Raw genomic sequence first — 27,811 nt, 5'->3', positions numbered from 1 at the left:
CTAAGCTGGACCACTTTTTATCAGTATAAATGTACTTGTTTTAGACATCTTGGGGGGGGGATGGTACTGAAGGTCTGGACCATGTCACTAAGACTGAGGTCTCAGTTTAAGCATCAGACCTCTTAGATTTGAAACCAATTCTCAGCCCAGCTCTGGACAGGAGTTGACTTTATAATGATCAGTTTCTCACCTCTGATGAGAGATTAAATTTTCTTTTTACTGTGCAGAGTTTTGCAGAGACTTAAGGGGGTGCTGTCAGGTGCTGGGTAGTCAGGTAAAGAAAAAAAAAAAAAAGTAATTCAGAGGGATTTATTGTCAATTGAGGTTTCACTGTTCCTCTTTGAAGTCCCAGAGCCTGACTCCACTTCTGCAAAGTGAAGAGTGTGACTCCACTTCCTTCCTTGTTGCTGGTGTGTGAAAGGCTGAGAAGACAAGGCAAACTTCACAACTGCCTGTGTGCAACCAGTGTTGTGGACTTGCAAAGCTCAGGGGGCAGTTACCTCTCATTAGTTTAGACTTCAGTTACCGTGGGAGGTTTTGGTACAGTAACAAGTCTGCGTATTTCTGACCAACACAAAGTATGTCTAATTCTAGAGTCTAAGTGGAGAAGATACTACAAAACATTCAGGATGAACTGTCTGGGGAGTTCTTAGTGTTGCCTAAAATGTTCTTTCATTAACTTTGTTGTAAGTATAGTTGTGTATTCAGAACCATAACTTACACTCCTGACAGACTTACTGTTAGTGTGTCAGCACCTGACCATTTGTAAGATGACCTACGCACAACACTTGAGCACAGACAGATCAATATTACTTCTGGGATGGATCAGTATTACCTCTGAGAGCCCTGCAAAGCCCACCTGAGGAGGGAGGGAGACCACGGTGCAGCTCCCACGTGCCTGGTGAGGTTTCTAATGTTGTGTTTGAATTCAAAGGGACATTGCTGTACAGAAAAAATAATCACTTGGGTTTACGTTTTCAAACCTTCATCCTTGTAAATATTCAGAACTCAACTGGACTGGACACAGGGCATCTTGATGTAAGTTGTCTCTGCTTTGAGGTGACAGAATCAGGGCCCCCAGAGGTCCCTTCCAACCCAATTTATTCTGTGATTCCATGAAAATTAAGGGGGGAAAATGTCTCTTCTGTAGGTGATGATGTTCAATATTCTCTCTGTGAGTAAGTTCTCTAAAGCCTTAAGTTCGGCTCCAGTTCAGCCAGGGAAATATAATCTGAGCTATTCAGCTTCCTCAGGACACAGCAGAAAAGTTTTGTGACACTTGAAAACTGTAATCCAGGAGAAATAGCACTCGTAAGGCTTACTTGAAAGTCCGTTTGTTGTGTTTCATTAATAAAAAATTCATAATACAATTTAATTGGAGCTCTGTTTTAAGTCTGGTTATGTAAAGCCCTGTTTAACGTGAAACATCCCTTAAAGTTGTAACTTTAATAAAACTTGTGCTGCCAGGCAGAAAAGGGATTACATTAATATCCTTAAAGTACATTTCTTTCAGAGCTAGTTTGGCCAAAATGTTTCTTAACTTCAGATACAAAATACTGGGCCACAGAATCATGTTGTGTTAAATTGTCCTAAGTCACTTTGGGGATTTTAAACTCTCACCCTAAATCCATATTTTACCTCGTGCAATTGACACTGCTATTTTAAAATGTCATTATTTATGTCCAAGTGAAATAGGATGATAGGGTAATATTTACCTCTGACAATTTTTTTTTAATTCTAATTCATTTTTCCTAGCATTTCTGTTGCTTGAAATTGAATCTATTTGTCACTGTACTGCTGCATGGCAGAGCAACCTGGGAAATGAGCTCTGAACAGAAAGCAGATCTGCCAAGAATTTGCAAAGTGTCTGATGAATCTGGGGCATTTCGGGTCCCTTGACGGAGGCACATACCATTCTTTGCTGCTTCAAAAGCTTTTAGCCTTTGTTTCTGGTGGTGCAGTGTTGTTCAATATGGGATGATCTGACTATTTTCTTTTTGAAGTGTTCTACTTCAGCGAACAGCTCCATATTAATGGGCTGGATGAGAAATTCCAAAGTTATTAAACACAAGATGAGGGCGTCTGCCTCAGGAGGTTTGGATCTCCAGTTGCTGGAGGCAGGGAGGGAAGGCTGGGGACTGCTCCTCTGGGCTTTGCTTAATCTGGGCCTCTTCCCTGGGCAGCTGCTGCTTGTGGTGCTGGGGGCCTTCATGCAAGCTGTGGGCGTGTTGCATGTGGAGACGGCCATGAGCCACCAAGGTTTTAGTGCTCCCACAAGTGACAGAAACAGAATGTCTCTGGTTAAAGGTCTCTTGCAGAAGCTGGGTTTCCTTACCCCTTGCCAAAACCCACTTATATTTTTTTTTGCAAGGCATGCAGCAACGACCTGCTTTGTGAATATGCAGAAATGCATTTGTTTACCACCACCCCCCTCCCTATTTTTATTAATTATCTGAGCCGTAGGGCAGGTTAGTTATTTTCTGTTGCAAGCTTTTCTGTCTTACCAGGGAATCCGTATGTAATTACCTCTAGCCATGCAAGCATAATAAGGAAGAGGATAACAATGCCATAAGTTTAAAAACACTCTTGGGGTCAAAAGTTCTTCTGGAAACACTGGGAGAGAATTTCAGAGAAAGCATTAACATTGAAAAGGAACAGGAAGCATAACTCAACAATTAAATGTGTGCAGAGCGCGGGGAGGGACCCTCGTTACTAAGAAGACTTGAGTGTTCATTCCCATTAGGGCACCGCAGTCTCGAAAGAGGCTGCTGAGACATGACTCACCCCTCGAACAGGACTGCATGGCTGGAGAAGCGAGAAACAGCTTTTGCCGCCAGAAATCCCCTTTTGCACTGAAATGTTTTGACTGGGGTGGATGAAGATGAAGAAGAGCCTGGTGTGAGGCTCTGTTGTGGCCAGCCTTGTCCTTGGGAAGGGCTCAGTAGCTCCTCGTGGTGAGGGCTGGAAACATTTGCAACACCTTCCTTGTGCCAAATCTGTGGCATTTTGAAGAGGAGTGAGTGAGAGTGGGGTACAGCCTTGTCCAGCATGTCCAGGGGTCTGCGCCTGTGCAGTGCCCTTCAGAACAGCTGAATAGATGCTCTGGGTCCTGTGGTGACTCCAGAGGGCTGGTGAAATGGTAGCTTTCTGAGTAAATGTAGATGGGAATTTGGGCGGGAGAAAATGACAAAATGTTTTGAGACCAACTCTTTGTTTGCCTAATGTGGTTGTTGCTCTTGCGTGTAAGCAGTTGTGTTGCTTCCAGAAGCCGTATCACATTAAAATAAACGACTGCAATTCATCTTATTGCCACGGTGGTGTTCAATAACCCTGATGGGCTGATGGTGGTGGCACAGGCAAGGGCTTGGTGAAGATGTGGGCTTGAGTTTTGTGAGCCCAGGGAGGAAGAAGAGTGGTGGAAGGCCCATGGCGGCAGTGTCATTGAATTACTGTTTTGTACAGGTTCTGAAATTAATCCACAATGCAGATGTTAATGTGAGTACATTCTTCATGGACTTCCTTGGTTCCAGCTCTTCTGGGCTTCTTTTTTTAGCCTTCGTGTTAAAGGCAAGCCCAGAGAAAGCTGTTTTACCCAGAGGACAGTGCTCTGAAGGGTCCCCTGTAGACTTTATGCAGGCTATTTCGTACAAAATATGAAATATCTACTGATGGTTGGGCTGGTGGAAGATAGCCTTTTTGACTTGACCGTAAATATCAGTGTAGACAATATCTGGAGTTGTAGTTTTTGCTCTTCCATGTGACATGTTTGAAAGCCAAGTCAGCAGCATAATAGAAACGCAAGTTTATCTACAGTAGAGGTTCTACTTGCTCTTTGTTTTTGTGAATGAGGGTTTTTCCCATAAAGCAACAGATACAGTGCAGCCTGTCTCTTCTTTGGCTGTTTGGATAACTGCCCAGTTTTGAAGGAGATGAACTGCCTTTAACAAGCTAAAAATAACCCCCTCATGGCACTGGGACAAGAGAGATGCTGTCACAGCCACGCAGTTCACATACATTAACAGAAAGACGATAAAGGCTCTAGGATTTGAGAGTTAGCGTGAATGTCGTGCCATTGCATCAGCAGCCTGTTTATCTGCAAATTACTGAGCACATACATGGTCCAGTCTTGTCTGGGTTCTGTTAAAACGTATTCTAGATGTGCTGTGCCTGAATAAATGCAGCCTGTGTAACATATGAGGCTTCAGATCCTCGATTCAGGTATGAAAGACGCTTAATGCTTATGTATTCCGTATCCTCTCATGTACTTAGGATGATATAAACTGTGGTTTTAGAGCTGAAATCCAAAGCTCTCCACCAGCTGTGTCATGGGAATGCTCTCTGCAGCTGTGGGTTGACTTTGGTATTAGGGAGGTCTCGCTTCATTCTCAGGAGAGTTATTTATTTTGAGGATTGTTTATTGCTTGCTTTGTCCCTCACTGTGAGTAAAAAGGTTGTCATTAAAAAAAAAAAAAAAAGCAGCAGCTTGTTGTTTGCCATGATGTATAGTCTCTGGATTTGTGCTAAGCCACGAGCTGAGCATTTATTAAAGAAAATAACAGAGGAGCAGGACTGGTGTTCACACAGCTTGAGTTCCATGTTTGTCTCCTCTATTTACCAGGACCAATCTTCTGGGACCTCTGTGCAGCACTTGGAGACATCTCGTGGGCAAGGAATATACTGCATGCAAACATGTCATCCTTTTTGATGTTGGGGGGAAAAAAGGGATAAAGCATAAAAAAGAAAACAGCAGTGATCCATTTGCGCACCATCTCAGAAGTGTATGAATTTGATTTCCTTCAGCTTAGAAGATGTTTATAGTGAAAATCATAATATATTGCAGCAGAACAGTAATCTGGTCCAAAAAGGATTAGGAATGATTTAGCTGGGAGTATCTTACTATTTTCAAGGCATGTGTTGCCTGTGATATCTGTTTCTTGGGGAACTTAGCTGCCTTAGCCATTTCCTGCATTTCTTTCTATCTAAAAGGACATTTTAAAAGTTTTGTCTCTTCAGAACTTGAGTGCTAATTTTAACAGCTGTTTGGAAACCTGAAAATGGAATCTCCTTTACTTAACAGCAGCCCTGGCCATAAATACAACATTGCACCAGGGAGTCTTTGGAGCCAGCACGGTTGGGATCCATTTATATTGAGAACCCGTGGCCTGCCAGCATCCTCTGGGCCGTGGTCAGCGTGTTGGTCTCCTGGTATCAAACTCATTGAGGTCGGTTTTGGGGTGTCTTGAACAAAATAAATTGAGCACTCTGGGAGATAAAAGCAGCTCAGCTCTTCCATAGTGTGTTTCTCTTCTATTTGCTGAGGGTGTGCGGGCAGGTATTGCTGCTGGCTGAGTACCAGCTTGTGTTTCACGTGCAAGCTTGTGTGTGACATCTTCATAGACTTGGTAAAGAGTGATAAAAATAACCATTGGGGCTTTGTACTTACTGAAGCTGACAGTAATGCCCTTTCTAGCAACTACTGCATTATAGCAAAGGCTTTGGCTGGCTTTTGAATGCAGGGATTTGTTAGAGTGATAGACCAGGCATTCTTAGAGACCACTTTAAAGGCTTTTGTTCTGTTTATTTAGCATTTCCACCTATTCAGAAAATAGGGCAGCTCCAGTTCTTGAATCTTTATCAGACTTCCTGATCTCCTTGCAGCACATGAAGCGGGAGGTTTCCAACTCTTGTTTTATAATTACGTAATGGAGTCCTCGATTCCTTTCCCCTTCCCTCAGGCAGGAGGAAGCCCTGGCTGTGCCCAATGTACCCACACGGGTCCTTCCCAGAAGTGCTGCTGGGGATGGCAGCTGCTGCTTTGTTGCACCGGTGGAGCAAAACGTAGCCTGAGGATGGGGCTGTGGGGTCTTGCTGGTGGAGCCTGCCTCGGCAAATACAGAGGGTGAGAAAGCAGGGCACCATGTTTTTCTGAGATGCAAGGCTCTAAATAGCGGTGATAATGGAGGTGATGTTCCTCCTCTTGTCCTCCATCCCTGGCTGCGTTGGATCTCTGGGTTCATGCCATGCTGGAGCAGATCAGCAATGCCCTTTGAAAGAAAGGACCACTCTAGCTTGCTCCAGAAGCAATTAAATCTGTGTTTAGTTTGTCCTGGTGAGCCTCTTTGCTGAGGCAAGCATGCTTCTTACTCTGCCATTGGGCACCTGCCAAGGTGCTGAGTTTTGGGAGGCTGCCCCTGGGTGATGCAGCCCTGAACACAGTTTGTCCCAATCCTTCCAGCAGAGGGGAAGCTTTGTGCATGCCGTGGAATCAGAGCAGTAAGCAACGGGAAACTCGGTGCTGGCCGAGATGAGAAAATCTGTGTCCTCTGCATTGTTCGCAGTGCTAATTCCAGTAAATTATAGTGCTGCACTTTGTAATTTATCTGAGAGATGGATTCAATTAAATTGAAAACGTGAAGATATTTTTCTTTCCATGCAAGGTGAAGGGGCCTGTGGAGCTCTCTGCCCACCAGATGACACATTTAAGGCTTAAAGCACGCTGTGCCCCACAAAGTGGTGAATAATTGCACAAATAACTGGAACATCTAGAATTGTAACACATCTTCAAAGAAAATCTCACAAACTTTTTGGAAAGGTTAGAGCCTTTGGGGCATCTGCTGGTCTCGAGGGACTATCAGGACTTTCTGCAGGGGCCAGGTGAAGGCAGGTTCACAGCGGGCATTTTGCAGCTTTCTGTGCTGGTGCTGGCTGCTTTTGGATGGAGGCAGTCCCACCTCCATTGCCGTCATCGTGCTGGCTGCCCTATGGACAGGAGCGCTGGGGTGTTTCATGATGAAATAAGTTTGGGGTTGTGGTGCTGAAGAAAAATCTGCCTTGGCTGCGTCAGGACCAGGTGGGGAGTTATGCCCTGCGGAGCTGCTGTGTGCAGTGGCACAGCCGCTCATCTAACGCGGTGCTGTTTTGCTGTTTTAAAGCAGTGGGCTAGAGTTGGTCTGACCCTTTGCCAGCAAAGGTATGGCTGAATTTGGCATGCTGCATATGGCCAGAGTCTAATTCTTGCCGTTTCGCTTGTTAACAGTCGCATTGAACTCATCTGTCTTTGGCTCTGCCCCGGGGGTCGGATGGACTTGCTGGTGGGGAAGCTAGCAGCTGAGGAGCTCGGCAGCAGCAAAGCAGTTTGCTTATTAAATTGTATCATCCCATGTGTCCTGCCTTGTTTTTGTAAATCAGTGATGATTGTCAAGCTGTTTGTGGTTAAACAATGCAGACTCTTATAATCCTGCTCCTCATCTTGCCTAATTAAGGGCCTGGTCGTGCTGGAGTTTTGCCCGAGCAAGGGCTCTGGGGGTAGTTGTTCATCCTGGTTTAGTGCCAGGACTGTGTGTTCGTGATAGCACTGTTTCCTTTGAAATCAATTGAGATGTCACCATCGCTTGATCCCGGAGTTACTTAATGAACTGGCAGAATGGGCTCTATTTTTAGATCTCCCTCAAATCTGTTCAAACAACCACGTGTGTTAAAGCTCCCCTTGTCCTCAGCGCCGAGACGGCAATCGGGCAGGATTTATGGGTTTAGCTTAATAAGAGGCGTGCAGAACTAAAATAGTAAGCTCTGTTTTCTTGAAAGCAAGGAAAATTAAAATGGCATGGTCACAATCCTGGCGGCCGCCTTGAGACAGAAAAGTGATATGTTCACGTGTGGCCAGGGGGATAAGGTGGAGCTGGGGTTTTCTTGTTGGAGTTACAACAGAGCCAAAGATTACAAGCACACAACTGCTGGGAGTTCTCGTAAGCTTTGTGGAATGGATTTCTGAGTGTTTTTTGAGCAGGGTAAAACTCTTGGCGGTTTATTAGACAACCTCAACAACTTAAAGAGTATCTACCTCATTGCGAATGCTAGAATGTCTTCCCCTAAATGTTTACAATCCATGTCAGAAAAGTATTTCTGCTAAAATAAGAAATAAACAGAGGCATAGGTAATTTAGATGTTTCAGACTTATTGTAGTCTGAAGCCAAGTTGGATAAAACTCAATTTCAGGAAGCCACGGAGAATGTCTTGAGGCTTTTCCTGGTGTTGGTGTCCACATGTGCGTGTCTGCACGCAGACCCTATGTACAGCGTGGGTGTTTGCAGGCTCACAGCCTCTGGGACTGCACGGGGTTGGGGTGTTTGAGGTGGCAGCAACTGTCTGCTGTCCTTCCTCTCACCACACTAGATGGAAACTTGTGGAGTTGCAGAACGCAAATAGTCAAAACAAAAGCAGAAAGCCTCAAACTAAGTAAAACCCTGTGTGGTAGGAACACAGAATGTACCAATGGGTCACTGCTGAGAGCTGGCTCAGGACAGAAATGGGCTGCAGCAGTGATGAATTCAAAGCAAATGCTTTCTTCCTTTCTACACGAGGCATTCTCATTGTAAAAGGGTATTTTCATTACTATGGTAAATTGCAGCATAACTTCATGTGAATCATGAAGTCCTGGCTCACTTCTAAATGGTCCTGCTGTATTTTGGGTATGTTCTCAAGGGAATCATATGGAGAGGCTCTGATACCTCAGCTGTGGTCTAGGCACTGACGGTTTAGGTCTTTTGGATTTTATTTACTTATTTATTTTTACATGTTTTCTGGAATGAATCCCTCACCAGGATGGCCAAATTATAAGCACCAGTTATATGAATGCAGTTATTTTCTTCAGGTAAATCCTGTTATGTGGAGCTCATGAGTTGCAAAGCATTTGATACCAGAAGCAGACTCTGAGGCTGTTGTTGTAATGCCTTGAAAAATCAAAAAGAAGTGACTGGGATGTGCAAGCTAAGTGTAGCTGTTAATGTTGAAGGGAGAGGAATAAAAAGCCAAAGTCCAATAGCAGTTTCCACTTCAGCTTTATCTGCCAATTGTATCCTTTCCTGAGGTTGTTACCCTTTGAATGGTAATCACAAGGTCTAGACTCTGCAAAAGACAAGCTTTGTGGGTTTTTCGGTTTTGAGAGAAGAGGGATGGAGTAATGGGAGGGAGGGTCTAAGGAAAATCATGCCGTTATTAAGCTTTAATAGTGGAAGTAGAAATTATTTCAACCGTATGAGTGTTTGGTGATTTGAAGGGATTTTTTTTTAAACTGACTTGCAGCAGTTAATATAGCACATTGAAAATATGATGTGACTGATAAGTGGTTGTATTGGAAAACTTTCCGTCCTTGCCATGAGCTGTCTAAAATTGTGCAGTGGGTAATGGGGTGAAAATGTGGAGGAATTGGTGTGTGCACAGGGTGTGTGCCAAGGATCGCTGTGCAGCAGCACCACTGGGAAAAACTTGATTACTGCAGCTCGATAAAGGAAGCCACTAGTGGAGAAAGGAGCCACTGGGGGCTCCATGATATGTGGACTGAGTAAATTTTAGCTGAGCAATCCAAAGCTGCTGCGTGCTTGGCTGTGCAGTCCTCATAACCTGTTAAGTCAGCTTTTTATCCATTACGTGTTGGCATTCAGCTGTGGGCACTAGCAATAAAACAATGCTTTTTTAAACTGGCTGTCTCTGTAAACATTTAATGTCTCTGGAAGCTTGCTGAGCTGAATAAATTGCAATAAAAGCTACCATAAAATGTTAAAGTGCGTGGTGGAAGCACCCGAATGAGCTGGTGTGGGTGCTGGAGGTGCAGTGGAGGCATTGGTGTGGTGCCCTGCAGAGGATGCCCAGTCATGCCAAGCTCTAGGCATATCCATCTGTAAAAATATCCCATAACGTCCAAAGGCATTACTGAAAATTATTCATAGAAACATGTGTTGGCTTAATACAATGACATCTTTGTGAAAAATTAAGATGATGTGCAGTGGAATTTTCTGTCCCTTAGTAACAACTAGAGGAATTCCATCAGCTTCACTGGTTCACAACTATATCAGATTTTTTTAATTTTTTAGGTGATGGAAACTGAGAAGTCTCAAGATCCAGCTTCTGCAGAAGTGTCCAAAGGAAACAACCAGAGTCCGACTCTGGGAAGTGGCATACTGAAATACAGAAGTCGATCCCAAGGTAAATCTGGGTTGATAAAAGATAGCGGTAGTAAAGTTTTTCTGATGAGTATTTCTTTTAGCTCTCTAAAAGTGAGGTAGGTTTTCTTTTCTTTGGACATTGCATTGGTTTAATTTGGAAGGAAAATTCCAGCTGTAAGACATTTGCATTCAGCCTCCTGAGTTGAACTATAGTATTGACAGAAAGATAAAGCAAAATTTTGGAAACTTCTTTTTGTGTAGTTTCTTTTCCCTTCTCATTTTTTCTTAATCATTTGCGTTCCCTATTTCAGTATACTTTAACTTAATGGGCTGTAACGAGGGAGGTCTTTCAACATACCATCACCAACATACCCATTATAGCAAATACTCTTACCCTTGTCTACTGCACTGTGCCCAAGTCTTAGCAGTAACCTGTGAGCAAAGCTCAACAAAATTCTCATCCCTAATACACTCTGAGGGTCCGTCCCTCGAAAGTTCACCTCAATTTCCATTTACTCAGGTGTTTTTAGCATCCTCCACGCAGCTGCCCTGCCTGCAGTCCCTGTGGCTGTGTGCTGGTGGCTCACTGGATCCAGCCACGAGCATCCTCTTTCCTGGTTCCCATCCTGGGATGCAGCATGAGAAGGGAAACTGTGTTCAGAGATGGGGAAAAAAAAAAACAACACAGAAATACAACTTCTCCAGAAGAATAGAGGGGGAGGTTATGGGAATGGGTTAGTTTTCGGTACCTGGAGGGCTGGGAGTGCAAGAAGTGCCAAGATGCTGGGACATGCCAAGGTAGCCTTCCTGGATGTGTGCGGCAACATCATTCTGCAAACCCGTGGAAAGGGAGCTTTAAAACCAGTGGTAATTTCACACCCCAAAGCAGGGAGTGGGTTTAAATGGCACTCTGAGAGGCAGGTGCAAATCCTGCCTATGGATACGGTGGTAAAATTCCTTTAAAGCTGGGTGAAAACAAGCAGCTGTCCCTGGCTGTGTGCTTGCTCCCTCCCTAGTGCTGGTGCTTGCACAGCATCCTAGACAGGAGGAAGTGGCAGAGAACAGATTTGGGGCTTATCTGGGCAAATGTGCAATGGATTTCCCTCAGCACATGGCTTATGAGCCCTGCATCCAATATAAGGATAGGGTAGTGAAGCAGAGCTTACCCTTTCTGTGGCAGCTCCAGCTTGTGTTGGTTTAAAGTAATCTCAAAACTTAGGCAAAACCCAGCTTGCGTGAATTTTGTCTGTTTTGGGATTCATCCGTAAAATAGAGGTTAATTGTGCTTTCCTGCATGGTGGGGGAATTTCAGGGATAAAAGTGCAGGAAATGCTGGGACTGGATCCTGTGGGGACCTCAGAGAAAATGAGAACTGGAGGAGCCCTGGTGCAGGGAGCAGGGCACTCTGCGGCTGACTGCAGGGTATCCTGCAGGACGAGTCATTGTGTTTCTAATGTGAACTCTGCACTCTTCTCGTCTTGAAGATAACTAGGATCACAGACAGAAGGAAAGGAAACAGCATTTATTTGGCACTTTTTTCCTTTCTTCTTTTCCAGAAAAATTTCCCTCAAAGTGACATGACACCTCCAGAAATGAATACGGCCACAGTGTCAGGTCTTTTAATTTTAAATAAATGCAGCTTGAGAGCTTACTGCACTGACAAGTGCTATTGGGTGAGAACACCTGAATTTCTTTTCTGTCCCTGAGCTACTGGCTCAATTATCTGCTTTTCCTTACTACCATGAGTGACAGTGCTGAGGAGTTCAGCATCACTGAAATATCATGCAAAAGCTGTGACAGCAGAAAAGTTTTCAGTTGAGCATGATCAAACCTAGCTTGTAAGTGCTCTGTTGGGTACAGTGAAGCAATGTTTTTAGGCATTGTTAGTCTGGGGTTTGCAGGAGGTGATTATTGTGCGCTGCCAAGATGATGAAGCGGCTCTGAGAGGTTTGAGATGCCTTTCCATGGTTTTTCCTAGGTGCCGGATCCCGCTTAGAGTCTGTGGGGGAAGATGATGAGCTGATGGTGGAAAATGGTGAATCGAGCTATGAGATAGCAGTGAAATACTCCCGGGGCGGGAGAAAGCACTCTCTGCCGCAGCAGCTGGAGTCAGCAGGAGCCAGGCAGGTGGGTGCAAACCTGGGTATGAGCACTGCATGTCCCTCGGACCGCGCCATGCCAAACTGGGATGCATTGGCCACCTATGGAGAACTTCTTTCCTCTGAGGATGGTGAAGGGGTGCTGTGTTCAGGCCCTAAAGCTGATACCATGGGCTCTAGAGATCTGAGCACTTAAAAACCCATCTCTTTATTTAAATGACTTGATGGTGTAGGCATTTTTTAGTTGTTTTTAGCAGATAAGGACTTTAGTATATCATGAAGCTCTCAATCTTTTTAATTAAATTGTGACTGGTATATTACAAAATGATGCTACTCTGTGAAATGTGGGAAAATTACGGCAGGGTTCAATCTGACTGTAACAAGCTAGGATTTCATCCCTTGAGTGCTCATCTGAATATATCTGTTAAGATCCCCCCCCCGCTGTCTCCTCCCTGACACAATTTTCCCAGTATGACATCCCAGTGCCTGTGCCAAGCAATCAGAGCGACTGACTTCCCTTGTTTGCTGCTGTTTACTAGGACTACCACATCGTGAAGAAATCCACCCGTTCCTTCAGTGCCGCCCAGGTGGAATCTCCATGGAGACTGACCCAGCCGTCCATCATCTCCAACATTGTCCTGATGAAAGGGCAAGGCAAGGTGAGCATTTCTACATGTCTGGTTTCTCACGTGTAGCAAGAGATGGCATTTTAAAGGCATCTCCAACCCCCAGGACCTCCAGCAGCTGGGTGAGACTGGTTTTTGCTCTCAAAGGTAGCACAATAACAATAAACAAAACTCATTTTCAAATGTAAATGCCAAAGTCACACCTGTGAAATGCAGAGCAAACAATGTTCCTGTCACACACTTGACATGGGGTGGCTTTCATTCTGATTTGGTGCGTCTGGTCATTACTGAGATATCAAATATTAATAATGGATCTATAAATATGTATGTATATGCAAAGTTGGGGCAGCTACAGAAGAGTACCTGTTTGCATGCATATTTATGGACAAGCATATTTTATCTCTGGAGCCTGGATACATTTAAAAAATCACTGTAAATTAAGCATTAAACCCAAAGATAGGTTCCTGGTTGATTGTTTATCTGAGAGCACTTCATTCTTTGGGTCACAGAGTCCTCTTTTCACTCCCCAGTAATGTGTTAGCACAATTCCTAGATACCAGCTGAATGCTAAGGGAATAAAAAGGTATTAAACTCAGTGTGTATTGTATTCCCTAACCTAGACCATGCTAGTGTTGGAGCTCTCACTTAAATATGCTAAAAATATGCATTTTTTTTCTGAAATACTGTTTAAATTCATCAGATGGATGTGTTTTGGACTTAAAAGCCTTGTTTTGACTTTCAAGCTCAAGTACAAAACAAATCCTTTGTTGTGCTTCAAGTTTAACAAAGAATTGGAAACAGTGACTTCTCTGGTTAGATTGACTTACAGTTGTTGTAAGTCTCCCTCTTTTGGGAGCTTCAGATCTTTAAAGAGTTCTTCCCAAGCATGTATTTGTGATTTTTTTACTTCTTTCTTTTTTGACCCGATTTTTTTCATAAGAATTAGCTTATCTCTCCCTGTGTGATAAGCCACCCTCACCTGCCTTTCTGCAGCTAACTCCAAGGTGTTACTAAGCCATTGAGAGCAAGCAAACCGTAGTCATTGTGAACCACCTCAAATAATTGCTGTTTCAGGTGCTTTGCACCCACCTTTAGCGCAATTTTTTGTGTTAGAATAAGCAGTGCATATGATTTGTATAGTAGCATTTGCTTTTTATCTTTGTGTGGATGTGGCACTTCAGAAGTATTTCCATAGAGTCACTGTGTTGATGGCTTGGAGCCAAGTGCGTGACCTCGATTTTTCATCTGTAGGTAGATCTGTGTGGGTTTTTCTTCTGATGGGGAATTACAGCACTTCAAGATGGTGGGCACCCCTGTACCTTGCAGCTGTATTGCTCCCGATCAACCCTGTGCAGACATGGGGAGAACTGCTGTGTCTGTTCAGGGAGTGCCAGGAGCCTCGTGCTTCCTGCAGGTTACTTTGCAGTTGGCAGTTGCACAGTAAACCTTCACTTGAATTATTTTGTGTTTCAAGGTGGAGATAGGATGCTTCCTTTTGGGAAATCAGTAGCATCTTATCAAATTACTAGAAGCTTGTAACAATAGTAGCGTACTTTATATTCATGGAGTAAAATGAAAGAGCTGTGTGCTGTATGGGGTTGCAAGCATGGGGTTAGTGCCTGCTCCAACAGTATCCCTCAACTGGACAGCACTGCCCATGGCGCTGCCCTGGCTTCAGAGCACTGAATAACAAGGTTCACACTTCCCCTGTCCACCTGGTCGGTGACTTTTCTCTTTAGTGTGTAACCACTACAGCAGTGACAAGAGGAGAAATACCGGGGTATGGATCAAGGAAGTGCTTTGGCTGGGAAATAGCTCGGCAGAGGGGGGAGAGGTTTGTTCTGCTGTGCTCATCCGTTCTCTGATCAGCTTCACAAGGCGGTCCCACAGCCAGCCAGGGCAGCACGGGGGCAAGAGCTAACAGATGGAGCCCTGGGGAATGTATTGATCTAGATTTATTTAAATACACTGTGGTACATGTCTCCAGAATAATTAAAAATGTACATATGCGTGACAGCCCCCCCATGCCAGCCCCCTTTGAGCTACATTCCTGACATTACAGCACTGACCTCATGTCATGCTCTTAAGCTTTATTTTCCTGAGGAAAAGCAGGATCTGTGACAGTGCAGAAAACTACAGTTAATCTTGGATATAGATCTCAGGGGTGGGAATCTACTGTCTGTCAATTTAAGAGCAATGTGTTACAGTTTTTAAAGTTGGAATAGGATAACATAAAGCTTTTGGTCCAGTGTTTAAAAAAGATCTTGAAATAGCATTTTTTTTCTTTTTTTGCTACTTTTTTGGGCTGAGAAGTGTGTTGCTGTTAGAATGAATGTAAATCAGGAGATGCAAGCAGAGAGTAAGACTGCAGTGTGATTCATCAGAATCTATTAGGTCTTCATATCTCCTTTGTCTGTACGTTACTGGCAGTCTTTCTCAGACAGGTGATGGTAGAGTAAGGTGCCAGCTGTGCAACTTCTCCTTTTTCTGCAGGGTCTTGGATTCAGCATTGTAGGAGGTCAGGATTCTGCTCGTGGACGCATGGGGATTTTTGTGAAGACCATATTCCCAAATGGAGCGGCGGCTGCTGATGGAAGGCTTAAAGAAGGTACAGTAGAGAGAACCCAACTGTATATAAAGGACCAGAATGGGATACTCTTTCAGTCCAGCAGAAAAATTCAAGTACAGCTTTCTTTAGGCACCTGGCCATCAGCAAGAGGCTGTGGAGGTTGTAACACACCCTGTTTGTCCATCCTGGGGAAGATCTATCACAAAAGTTAACTTGATTATGTTGTGTTTTGAGAAGGGAAAACTATAGCATAAAGTTATTTTTTCCTTCAGTGAACCTTATTTGCCCAAGCCTTAATCCCTAATTCCTCAGATACAAAGGGTCATCAACAGCAATGAAGCGTATCTATCCAGCCAACATCTGGCTTAAAGACACTGGTCTGAGAAGGGGTTATACAGAGTGGTGTGCCTGGGAATCTTTTATGGGCCCCTGTGTTTTATGAGCCTCTTGGTATGATTTTGATGTGAATCGACAAGTAAAAGTCATCACCAGAAAAAGAAAAGAGGAAAGATGGGATTGGCAGTAGGATCACCAAGCTCGTTAGAGAAGCAGATATATCCTGGTTTTACTACTACTTTCCCAGTCTCAATCTATGAGCTGGATATGTAGCCTGTTCCATGCGTGTTTGGACCCTGGTCTGAGTCCTCCCATGCCAGACAGACACTTAGGCAGTTAAAAGTAGAAAGTGACCACAAGTTTAGAGTGTTGGTCTATAACTCCTTTGTTAAAGGATGGGTAATTTCTCTTCCACAGAAAGCTGTTCCTGTGCTACTTCTATCCTTCTCATATCATCACTTCCATCTTTACATCTCATCACACTTGTATTTGAGGCTGCTTTTGGTGCCAGCTCTCAAACTCACTGCCAGAGGGAAGCTCGCGCCCCTGCAGCATGGGTTGTGAACTCACCATGGGAAGCCAATAAGTAGCAGCTGTCCAATAAACCCAGCAAGCCTTTGCAGGATATTCAGAGCTCACAAACTACTTTTTAATTTATTTTTATTTTTATTTTATATTTTCCTGGGGCTAAAAAAAAAAGAGAGAAGGGGTAGACATGGCTGATGACATCACCTCATCTAATTTTGCACAGATGGAAGTAAAATTGCAGAAAGTGGATCTGGTTCCTGCTCACTTTGCCCTCCTTTTACGAAAATGAAAGAGGTTCAACACAGCTGGGTATAAGTAGTAAGATCCAAAACTGGAAGCTTGTAATAAGCAGGTAGAAATATCATGGGAAGTGTTCATTGGGGTGAGAAGGGCATTTGCTATTGCAGTGTGTGAGCTACTTGCTTCTCTCTCCACAGGTGCTTGGTAAGAGGAACACGTTTGCTTTCTGCACGTGCATGCAAGGCCATTTTTTTCTGAACAGGCTTTGGAGTAACATGCTGTAGTCTTTCACTTCGATTCTCATTTCTTTTATTGATGCTCACAAAAGAAGGGGAATTTTATAGTCTCATTGGACTTAATGTTACGAGCATCTATTTTCAGACTTCAGTAAAAATCTATGATGATTTCAGTTTGTTAGTATGAGAATGCCAAGTTAAGGATTTCTACTGAAGAGCATTCTTTACTCTACAAATTCATCATTATTAACTTCTAAAGGCATTAAGACAAGTGAAAATAAACTGAGAGTAGTAGAAAGCTTTTTACTGAGCAGCTAATTGGAATCCACATAGTAGCGGGTTGCCTTATGTGTAAGCAGTTTTTTTTTTTTTACATCTCTATAGTCTATGTACTGCTGACATTTTTTTTTTTTTTGTATCTGATTACCAGGGGATGAAATCCTAGAAGTTAATGGAGAGTCTCTACAAGGGCTGACCCATCAAGAGGCCATTCAGAGGTTTAAGGTAGCATGGATGTAGTGTGAGAGAAGTTCACGCTTCTCTTCATTCAATGACCTTTAGCACCTTCTTTTGCTAGCCACAATTTTCTATATATATATATATCTAGGTTTACTGGCAGGTGTTGGCTTTTCATGTCACCTTACTGGCTTCTCTGGTGTCTGTCTAGCAACTCAAGAAAGGTGTGGTGACCCTGACCGTGCGCACACGCCTGCGCAGCCCAAGCCTCACGCCCTGTGCTACTCCCACCTTGCTGAGCCGCTCCAGCTCCCCCAGCTCCAGTGCCAGCGGTGGCACGCCGGTCCCTGGCCCCGATGAGATGGATGGTTCCTCCTCCAGCCGCAAAGGCCCCGGCCCAAAGGACAGGATTGTCATGGATGTGACACTCAATAAAGGTGAGGGTCTGTTGGAGTGAGCTGGAAGAACAAATTAGGTGGCTGAGAGATACCAGGCAAAATGTGAATTAGTCTCTCAACAGCCCAAATATCTGTGCCCTTCTTGTAAAGGGCAGCCGTGAATAGGGCAAATCCCTGCAGAGTGCTCAGAATCGCGCAGATGAGCTTCTTGGACTCCTGCATGAGGGTTGGTCTCATTATCAATAATTGCACTGGTCTCATTATCAGTAATTGCACAAGGGACAGTTAGTGCATATGCTCTTTGTGGTGGGACAAGCATGCCTGCTTTAAAGGCCTGGGGAATGTTTTTAAAGGTTGGATTAAAAGTTTGGAGAGAGTTGATGTCCAGTAATTCCTCCTTCACAAATGCAGTTACCTGAAGGAAAGCAGAGGGGAATGTGGTTGGGGAAATCACTGAATCAGAGAGAACTTCTCACCTTTCTTCATGCCTCTTTGCTGACGGATGCCATGCAGGTGTTTAACAAAAGAGAGCAGTGCCGTTAGCAGTGTCTTCTGTGCTCCCATTTTTTGAAATAATTGTGAGAATTTTGTTGGATTGCTTCTCCCAGTCCTTTGTGCCTCAGACCAGATCAGACCTTGTGCAACATTTCCAGTCCTAGGCGGTTCCCAAAGCACACTGAAAATTTGCCAGGAGCAGAGCTAGTCCTTTCAAAGGTGGATCTCAGAAAACAGGCAGGATCAGATATTTTCAATCCTGATTTCCACTCCTGGTTTTGGCTTCCTGGCTGGCTGTACCTAAGGCCAACCCTGAAACAATACGTGAGTCTTGGTCTCCAGATGGGATGTGGGAACACAAACACTTGTGTGTCCTGCGTGAGTACAATGTGCGGGGAATAACAACACTTCTCTTTGTACTTCTTGTTTCTCACAGAGCCAGGGGTTGGACTTGGCATTGGTGCCTGTTGTCTTACTCTGGAAAACAGTTCTCCGGGGATATACATTCACAGCCTGGCCCCAGGATCAGTCGCTAAAATGGATGGCAGATTAAGGTTAGTTAAAGCAAAAACGTGATGGAGTGGTTTTACAGTAACATTGACTGAGAATTCCTTTTCACCTATTGGTTGGTGTAGCATGGAGAGGATTTATACTTAAGTGTTCACTAAAAAGTAACCATTTAAAGACACTCCAAAGTTGTATTTAATACTCAAGAAACAGTATTCTTTGTGCTAGAAGCAATATGGTCATTAAAATTTGTTTTGGGGTTTTAAAAAATTCTCTATATAGAAAACCAAGCCTGATAGCACCCTTTGAGAAAGGGGAGCAGCAAGAAGTGCAGCCTTATGTCTTTTTATCAGAGTATCCACCAGAGACCCCAGATTGGCCAGGCATGTGCAGAGTTCTGTTAGAAGCTACCTGAAACTCGCTTAAGAGGAGCTTGGGGGTAGATGTTCTATCTTTCTGTGTTGCTTCATAAATGATGTTGGGTGCTGGGAGCGTCATTTGGGAGGGGAGGCTGTTGTTAAGGCATGCTGGGACCACATAGTCTATGCTGAACTTGTGGCTTGAATGCTGCTGTAGAGGACTTACGTGATAGCCTTGCTTTTGTGGTGGGCAGAGTGCTTTCTGTTTACTTGCTCACCAGGAAAACTGTGATAGAGCAATTTGGCTTCTGGAATAAGGGATTAAGATAATTTGGTGGTTACATTCCTGCAAACCCATGGGTTGGAGGTGGGGGGGGAGAATGAAAAAAAACAACCTTAAAAGTTCCAACCATACAGAAATGCCTATGGGAAACAGTTCTTTAATGCCAACTTGCTTTCTTGTAAGCCTCTTTGGAAAAGATTGCAGTTCTGGTTGTGTCTGTGTGTAACAGCTGCATCATTTATTAGGTTTAAATGATTGATTATATCCAGGCACGCTTCCCAGTTTTCTAGCTTGCTTCTTTGAGACATTGCTCCTGTTGTCCCATCAGTGGTTTATGGCTCCATAAGCCAAAACTTACAGGATGGTTTTGATTTCGGAAAACCACGTTAATCAGATACTGACTTTACGACACTAGAAAGGTTTTCTACTCAGTCCCTCTGTGTCTGAGCTCCCCCTCCCAATTATGTTTGTGTAAGCGATTTCGTTTTATTAGTTTCTAATAGGTGTTTCAACCTAAAAGGTAGGCAAAGCAGCAACACAATTAACTGGCAGGTCATCCTTTTATTTCATGAGCCTTCACGAGAGAACAGGCTACTGAAGGCTGCCATGTGCAATTGCTGTTTTGCTTTTGGCATGTGGCCTCACAGTGTAAGCTCACTTCCATTGTCACAAGTAACCCAACATAAATCAGCAGTAGTGGATTGTTTAAGTGTCTATTTAAAGCAAATGTTTCAGTAATTACGGAGAATGCTTTAATGATATCCCTAGTTGATGATCTTTTCTTTGAACAGTTCCAGATGTCTGAGCACTACGAGCAAAAGTTATGAAACTGGAAAAACAGACCTAAACAATCTATGCTTTCCTCTCTCTCTTTTTTTTTTTTTAATGAGTTCAGTACGTTAATTTGAAACAAATATATGCTTATCTTGCTCAATGTATTCCTGGAGTCATTTCATAAATTTTTATCTAAATCATGAATTTCTTATCAGTGTTGCTGTTAAGTAATTCAATATGATGGGAAGGAACTGCCCATCTGAATCTAATTTTTCCTCTTCAGTGCCCAACAAGTGTCTGAACGCAGAAAGAGAATTGAAATTTGCTTTCGCTGTAGTCCAAATGCAGCCAATTTTCTCTGTTGATTTAATAGGGTTTGTAGCACTGACGGTAAGTACAGAAGGGATCACTGGACCTCCCTCGCAAAGTCAACAGGACTTAAAGCATTCACGTCACTGAGAGCAAGAGCAAGACTGGCTTCTTTGCAAATCAGATCTTTTCCAGATACAAGTATCTTTGGAAAAGTTTGGCCACAAGTCAAAAGCACAAATGTTTTTGTAAAAGGTGGATGCGATTAACTGGCTGTATGTCTCTCTGCAGTCGGGGCGATCAGATCCTGGAGGCAGATTCAGTCAGCCTGCGTCACGCAGCGTTAAGCGAAGCCTACGCCATTCTGAGCGAATGTGGTCCAGGTCCGGTTAGCCTTATCATTAGTCGGCATCCTAACCCTAAGGTGAGGAGAAAACGTGGTAGCGTATCTGTTCTGTTTTTATCTGGTACTGTAATCTGAGTCTTGCTACTGGGAAGGCGGCAAATGAGGAGTATCGTATTTTTCTCTCTATGGCATGTATTGTGCAAGAAGTCAGGATAAAGGACATGATCCCTTCCAGTTTTGTAAGTTGTCACAATGCTATACTCTCCTTGCTGCTTTTCCCTTCGTCACCCACTGATCAAAGGCAGTTCTCCTGGAACAGCTTGGGTGAAGTGCTTCCATCTTTCTTCATAGTTAGAACAAGTGGCAACGCAAATATGGCACAATCCTCTTCCTCCTTAAGGTTATTTTGCAATTTTTCTGTGAGTGGAATATAATTTAGGGCCCGGAATATAAGTATCAACAGATTGAATTGATCAACTAGAGTAGAGTAATAGGAATACAGTTTTTAAAAAAGTAAAGTCTGTCCAAAGATCAAAGTTTTCCTTCAGGAATTAAAAAATGAGAATCTGGAATGTACTGCTACTGTGAAACCTGTGCAAAGGAGGTTTGAAAATAAGCCTGTGTTTACAAAGTGAGTGATTGTTTTAAATCAATTTTAAAAAATTGATGATAGAAGATAAAGTCCTTTTAACCAAGCTGTAGGGAATAACGACTTCTTTTATTTCAATATTTCAAAGAATTTTGTGAGTGTATAAAATCTTCCTGTTTAAACAGGACTGAAGCTGTAAAAATATTTGCGTTAGTGGGTCCAGAGAGCTCTGACTTTTGAACTCGTAACTACAAATAGAGGCGTTAATAAATCCATATCTAGGAGAACTCAGATTTCTTATTTTATAATTAATTGTGTATTTTCTGCTAAACGAAATATACAAACAATAGACAAATAGGGTCCTACTGCCCAGAGTTTATTATTGTTGCTGTGAGGCCATGTGATGCTAGAAAGAAAGAGGCTGTGGTTCTGTTAGTTAAAGGTAAGCACGAGAGGGGTAAGAATTGGGTTTATAGCCTAAGATAACAGTATTTCTAGAGAGTCTGTATGCTGTGCTGAACCAGCATGATGGTCCCATGTGATTGCATTATTAAGGTATATAGACTTCTCAGAGTCTATAAGTAGCATGAAATAAGAACTCCATGGAGTGGAGCCTGCCATTCTCTTCTGTCCTTCATCTCACTGCAGTGGTGGCTTGAAAGCCGATGAGTGACCTAACTGGGTATCTGCTGAGATGAACTGAGTTAAGCTAATTGCTTGCCATTACTCAGTAACAGAGGGAAACTATTAAGTGGATCCTATTACAGTTTTCCATAAGTGATATTTAAAATGACAACAAATCCGTTGCCAAGAATTGCTAAGTAAAGTTAAAAGTTGAACTGGAGGGACCCTAAAGCATTTCCACTGCAGGCAATACTGAATCCACAGTCCCTTATAGTTGGTTCTCTGAAGGAGTATTCCATATGGGGAGCCATATTTGTCCTATATTGCTGATGCCTTTTTTTCTGACAGCACTGGGGAGAATCTAAAGAAGTTTTTGTGTGTTGGTGCTTTGTTGGTGGTTTTTAAATTAATTTATTTTTTCTTAGTAATATGCCAACCTGAAAATAGTAGTTAAGAACTAGTTTGTCACTCTCTGCAGAAGCAGTTTGATTTGCCTGAGTTGTGGAGGATGCTAAAGAATGAAAATGGGCAGAGCTTGCAGAAGTGTGGATTTCTGGTTAGCTTTAAACAAGTACTGCAGTCTGCTCAGCACCTAGTTTTGCTCTGGGGACATCCTGTACCTAATGGTTTGTGTAAAGGTCCTGAGCACACTGTCAGGGTTTGGTCCATGTCCTGTAGGGACTCCCTGTGCCCCAGGAGCCCAAAGGCTTTTCGTTTGCTATAAGGTCATGCCACAAGCTGAAAACACATGTATTTCTACAAAGGCTTATGTTGTTTTAGACATTTTTATACTTAATCTCTCATTTTATGACACAAAAGGTCCACAGTACATTTTGTTGCTGAATGTGTTCACTTCAGTGTTTTCATGTACTTCCAAGAGAAACACCACAACATTTTATTTCTTCTTGTTATTCTGAGTGAATGTGGCATTTAAACTATGTTTAAACTGCTGAGTTTGCTTAGAAATCTTTCAAATCTTCTTGGTTCAGAAAGATTCAAGTTTCTGGTCTCTCTTTATGCTGAATTTTAATTCATGTAAAACAGTGAGTACAGAAATTACTTTTGACAGAGTTAACTCACTTTCTGTTTTTAAATATATACTCCTGTAGACTAGTTTTTCCTGTTCTGAAATTATATGGAGTTTGCCAGTTATAAGAATTAAGTGCATGGCAATAATTCAGGAGAAAATTAGCAAATATGGTAAACCAGTATTTATCCTAAAGGCAGGAGAACACTAATTATCAATTACTGATTTAGTTTTTTTCTAAAAAAAAAAAAAAAAAAAAAAAAGAGAGAAATTAAAATTAAAGTGACAGCTAATGTCTTGGAAAGTCTGGTATTCTTCCGGTACGTTAAGAGCAGAATATCTTCTGTTGCTGACGTATGCTTGTACAAAGCAGTCTTTGTCTATTTTAAAGTAATATTTTCTCAATAAATCAATATAGGGTATTTAATTGAGTTACAATTGTGCTGTAATGGCATAATTTGACTTCTTTAAGTCTGGTGCAGTTTTGTTTGCATAGCGTGGCACTTCAACATCATTTTCATGAATTTAGCTGACTTTTGCCTCCTGGTTTCTGCGAGGTGGTGGGACAGAGGGAGTCTGAGTCAGGGGACAAAGCCTTAGGAGCTCTCAACTATGTCTGCTTTACAGTGGCTTTAATATAGCATATCAGAAATGAGTCATGCATTTGTAGTAATAAATGGTCAGACTTTCATATTCATTTCTTGTACCCAGTTTGATCTCTCTCTTTCACTTGACTTTAGGTTTCTGAGCAGGAGATGGATGAAGCAATTGCACGCACTACTCACCGAGAGAGCAAGGACACAAGCTCCTCTCATGTCACAGGTGGCAGCATGTTTTCTCCTAAATATTTGTCCTTTTCCAGATGTGGGAAGGTTTAGGGACGTGCTCTAGGGTTCCCCAACATCAGCAATCTTTTGAGGGCCCTCAAAACATCTGACAAGTTTGGGGAATGCAATCACCCTGTCCACTGAAAAAATTTTGGCAAAAACATCTGTTTCAGATGAATCAACTATCTAGATGAATTCAGATGAATCTAGATGATTCAGATGAATCAACTATCTAAACCGAGCTTGCTTTGGGTTTTACTAGGCTGCCATGATCTTAAAGTAGGGGTGCCAAGAGGTGTTTGCCCTACCCCTGTAGGGAAAGGGCAGGAAGAACCAACTCCATCTGGGTACATTTACCCATGTGGATAGCAAAAAAACTGACAACAACAAAGAAGTATCAGTGTAACCATTTGAAAAAGTCCAGATATTGTGTACTGCACTATATGTTTTAATTTGATTTTAATCTTTGGGATCATGTCAAAAAGTATTCTCTGGTATTTTGTGTGTTTGCTTTTTATTTTTGAACTCCAGATTTAACACTTACTAAAATCTTACCAATGAAAGCAAACTCTTGGCAATGGCAAAGTGACCAGTAAGGTGATTTTTAGACAGAAATGTTAGATTTGTAATTATCCTTATATCTGTGTCAGCTACGATTTTTTTTTTGCAGTAGACCTTGCCAGTGGCTGCTAATTTGTCTTCTGTGGTTGCACCTAGTCAGCAGTGTGCTCCAGCAGGCGAGGGGGGCTGTCTCCTGCTCATCTTATGTTCGTAGCTCAGTCCTGGGCCTGGATGGAGTAATGTGTTTCTGTGATAATGTTTCACCTGATCTGAGGGAGAGCTTGGGAAATGTTAAATAAATCTCACTTTATGAAGGCAATTCAGATAACAAGTGGGATTAAGCGCAGCCCCTGGCTCAGATGGTGAATGAGGGGCTTGTTTGGATATATGGACCACAACTTCAATTTTTTTGGCAACTAACTAAACTGCGTTCAACAGGAGCTGTGCAAAAAAGCCCATCTCCTGGTGTGAAGGCCAAACAAGGAGAGACCTCATCTCCCCTCAGCTGGACGATGAAACGCTTCCTGGAGCCAGCAAGCCGGGTAAAAGGATTAGATGCAACACAAACAGTCTGCTTCAAATGCAGCTTTTACCGAGGCTCTCACTTGATCAGGGAGTTCAAAACCAAACCTCTGTGCTCTTTCCCTGTTGCATGATCTCTGTAAAAGTGTTTGTTTCTTATGCCACATGTTCAAATCATGACACTGGAGCTGTGGGCTCCTGTTTGTCTGCATGGCCATAGCCTTTGGGAGCATTGTGCAGAGCACGGCAGAGAAAGCTGTGGGTTCCTACCTCCTGCCACCTCAAATGCACCTCTGCTCTGCAGGAAGCTCCTGCTGACACAGAAATGAGTTAGCAGGAGAGACCTGAGCCCACGGGCAGAAGGCTGAGTACTTGGTCTCACTCTGTAGCTATTGCAGTGGAAAAGTCTCTTTTTTTCTGGGAAAGCCAGAGAAGCCGTACAGTCTGTGCCCAGAAGTATAAACCCTGCCCTTCTCTCAGTGCATAAGGTGTATGAAGGGAAGTACAGAAGTGAGTGGTTTCATCCTTTGTTTGTGTGTTGAACCACATCTGCAAAGGAGTGGAATTTGGAATTTATTTATTTTTTTATTATGCAGGCCAAAAACACGTTGACAGGCTGCATTTCAGCCATCAAAGTTTGACAGTTTGGTCCTCAATATACTGTCAATTCCCATATTTTTAAAATTGGCCTTAAACTTCCTTTGTTGACAAGGGTGATGTGAGTGGGAATTGTGGTGCTTACATGCAGGAAGGGCTTTAAGCATTGTCGGTGTCTAGTCACCAGCCTCGCTTTTTTCAGCAGGGATCTGTCAGCTCCGAGGCAGAGCTTTCCCAGTACTTCTCGCATGATGGTACGAGCCAGCTCCCATTCTCTGATGCTGTAACTGGCTCCTGTGATGAAGAGCAACTCCGTCAAAAGAACAGGAACAGTTTGCTGGACGACGGCTCTCTTCTTCCTGGTAACCTGAGTAAGTGACAGAAATTTGTCTGGTCATTTGGTTGATGCAGGGAGACTCACTGAACACTAGTTTGCTTTGTGGAAGAGCTGTGGTGATTCCTGTGCTGGTAAGAAATGCCTCGCAGCATAATGCAAGTTGGTGCTGATCATCTGAAACGCTGGAAGGCGGAAGGGGTTTACAACAATGCACATAAACGCCTGTTTCCATGGTAGTTTGTCCAAATTGCTGCTCTGATTATGTGAGAATGGCCAAACCAATCAAATAAAGTCAACGCTAGATTGACAACACTGTCATTGCTGTTTTTTTTCCCAAATGGCATATGATCATCTGATTGATTACATTTAAATGAAAGCGTTCTTAGCAACCTCAAATAAACAATTTCAAAATGTCACGTGTAGCGATGTAAAAACAATCAAATGTTCAACCTGACAGCAGATATGTTGCATACTTATCTTTCTTCTCCCCATAGTAATTGAGTGAAAGAATCTTTCATTTCCTTATTGCGATGCACCTTATTTCAGGTTCAAAGGATATTATATTTATTCTCCCTTTCCTGTGCTTCTCAACTAATCTGTCTTCTACTTAATTTTCTCTGGAAATTCATTATTTAATGCTGAAAAGCATTTTCATGGGTGGAGGGGGTGAACTTTCTATGTAGAAAGATGCAGTCCTTTCTAAGAAGGATGTGAAAAGGACTCTTAGGCTAATTAGACTTTAATTTGAAACTGATTGTCATGTGCTTGTATTTTTGTTTGAGAAAGCATTTCTCACTCACTGTAAATTGATCCAGGCAGTAGCATAGATTGAAGCAAGATGTGAAAGAAATTCTGTTGTTTAAAGTAAAATACACATGTGTATGTGCATCCCTTTCTTCTTTGGGTCATAGTCATAATTTAGAAATAAGCTTAAAATAGAACCAGATGTGCCATGAGCTGATTTCAGGAATTACCCATAAATTCTGGAGCTATCTGCCATTGCTCTTGCTGTGTATTTTAGCTAGAGGGAGGACATGAAAAACCTGCTTTTTGCTTTCTGAGGAGAGATTAAGCTTCCCTGCAAACAATGCCACATGTCCTCTGCTGCAGTCAGATGCATGATATTAAAAAACACTGATAAATGCAATTATAACTGTTTTATTGTTTGTTTGTTTTGTTTTGTTTGTTTGTTTTCTAGCTGCTAGAGAAGCAGGACTGGCAAAAGCAAATGGTCTGTCTTCTCCAACCAGTGGGAGATCATCTGGTCCTCACAACAAGCATGTGGAGTCTGTCCGACCTGGCATCCTTAGCGATAGCCCCAAATCTTCCCGCAGCCCCTTTCATCGACAGAGGAGGGTTGTTTTCTATGATGGTGATGCTAGTGATGATGATGAAAGTTCCCATATACAAAGAAGCCAGAGGGCCAAGAGCCAGGAGGATGCTGGCATCGTCATTACAACGTCATCTGTAGAAATTGATGATGAGAGCCAGGACAGTGAGTCACCTAAATACATTGGCACAGAGACATCTTCCCCTGTTTTCAGCAACTCCGTGGAGTCTGCAGACAGCACACCAGAGCAAACTGACTCTCCTTTCTTCCCCATCATAGCATTTGACTACTCAAGTGTGCCTGAAGTTCGTCTCAGCAGCCTGAGTTTGAGGGAGCTCCGGGAAGCACAGCTGGAATCTAAGAGATCACCAAAACTGGAGCATAGAGCAGTCACGAGAGTGAAAAGCATGATGAGCACTGAGTGCCGAAGCCTTCAGAGACAGAGGATGGAGGAGCATGGCTCTTATAACAAGCCTGTTGCGAGGATGCTCCCTCACAGCAAGAAGTGTGAAGCACCTGATGGGACGGGCCAGTGTCAGTGTGAAATTGTCACTCTGGTTCGCAATGAGCATGAGTCCTTTGGCCTGGATTTGGAAATCCAAGCCATGCCCTTAAAAGTTGTTGTCACAGGGCTGCGGCCAGGTGGAGCAGCAGAAAGGGTAATTTTTTAGTTTGGATTGCCTTGTTGTGATTTCTTTTCACTTTGCAGGGATTGTGATTATTAAGGAAGTGATCTGTTGAGAGTAAGTGCAAGGGAGTTGTCTCTGCTGGGCAAAAATTCTCCCCCCATATTGTTCTGACATGCCTGTTAAATGAAATGTTTCTGATTCAGAAGTGCACCCTGGCTGATTAAAAACAGAGAAAGTCAAGAGACAGATGTCCTGAGATGGACTGA

The 27,811-nt window shown here is 43.0% G+C and overlaps 1 protein-coding gene across 7 annotated transcripts in view; it reads left to right on the top strand.

The window, feature by feature from the left end:
* PDZD2 (PDZ domain containing 2) overlaps positions 1-27,811 on the top strand; it is a 197,809-nt gene that overhangs the window by 147,941 nt on the left and 22,057 nt on the right. For 6 of the 7 annotated variants that reach the window (XM_040540867.1, XM_040540864.1, XM_040540871.1 and 3 more), the window contains 12 exons: positions 9,870-9,981; positions 11,920-12,068; positions 12,580-12,699; positions 15,160-15,274; positions 17,006-17,079; positions 17,243-17,468; positions 18,361-18,478; positions 20,448-20,580; positions 23,483-23,564; positions 24,569-24,672; positions 25,452-25,620; positions 26,785-27,575. In XM_040540867.1, the coding sequence (XP_040396801.1) occupies positions 9,870-9,981; positions 11,920-12,068; positions 12,580-12,699; positions 15,160-15,274; positions 17,006-17,079; positions 17,243-17,468; positions 18,361-18,478; positions 20,448-20,580; positions 23,483-23,564; positions 24,569-24,672; positions 25,452-25,620; positions 26,785-27,575 (2,193 nt within the window). The remainder of the gene's footprint in view (positions 1-9,869; positions 9,982-11,919; positions 12,069-12,579; positions 12,700-15,159; positions 15,275-17,005; positions 17,080-17,242; positions 17,469-18,360; positions 18,479-20,447; positions 20,581-23,482; positions 23,565-24,568; positions 24,673-25,451; positions 25,621-26,784; positions 27,576-27,811) is intronic. The other variant, XM_040540865.1, reaches the window with a different exon arrangement.

Source organism: Cygnus olor, chromosome Z, assembly GCF_009769625.2.
Source record: "Cygnus olor isolate bCygOlo1 chromosome Z, bCygOlo1.pri.v2, whole genome shotgun sequence".
NCBI lineage: Eukaryota > Metazoa > Chordata > Aves > Anseriformes > Anatidae > Cygnus > Cygnus olor.
Note: the sequence above shows the minus strand (reverse complement) of the source record. Positions and strands in the feature narration are given on the sequence as shown.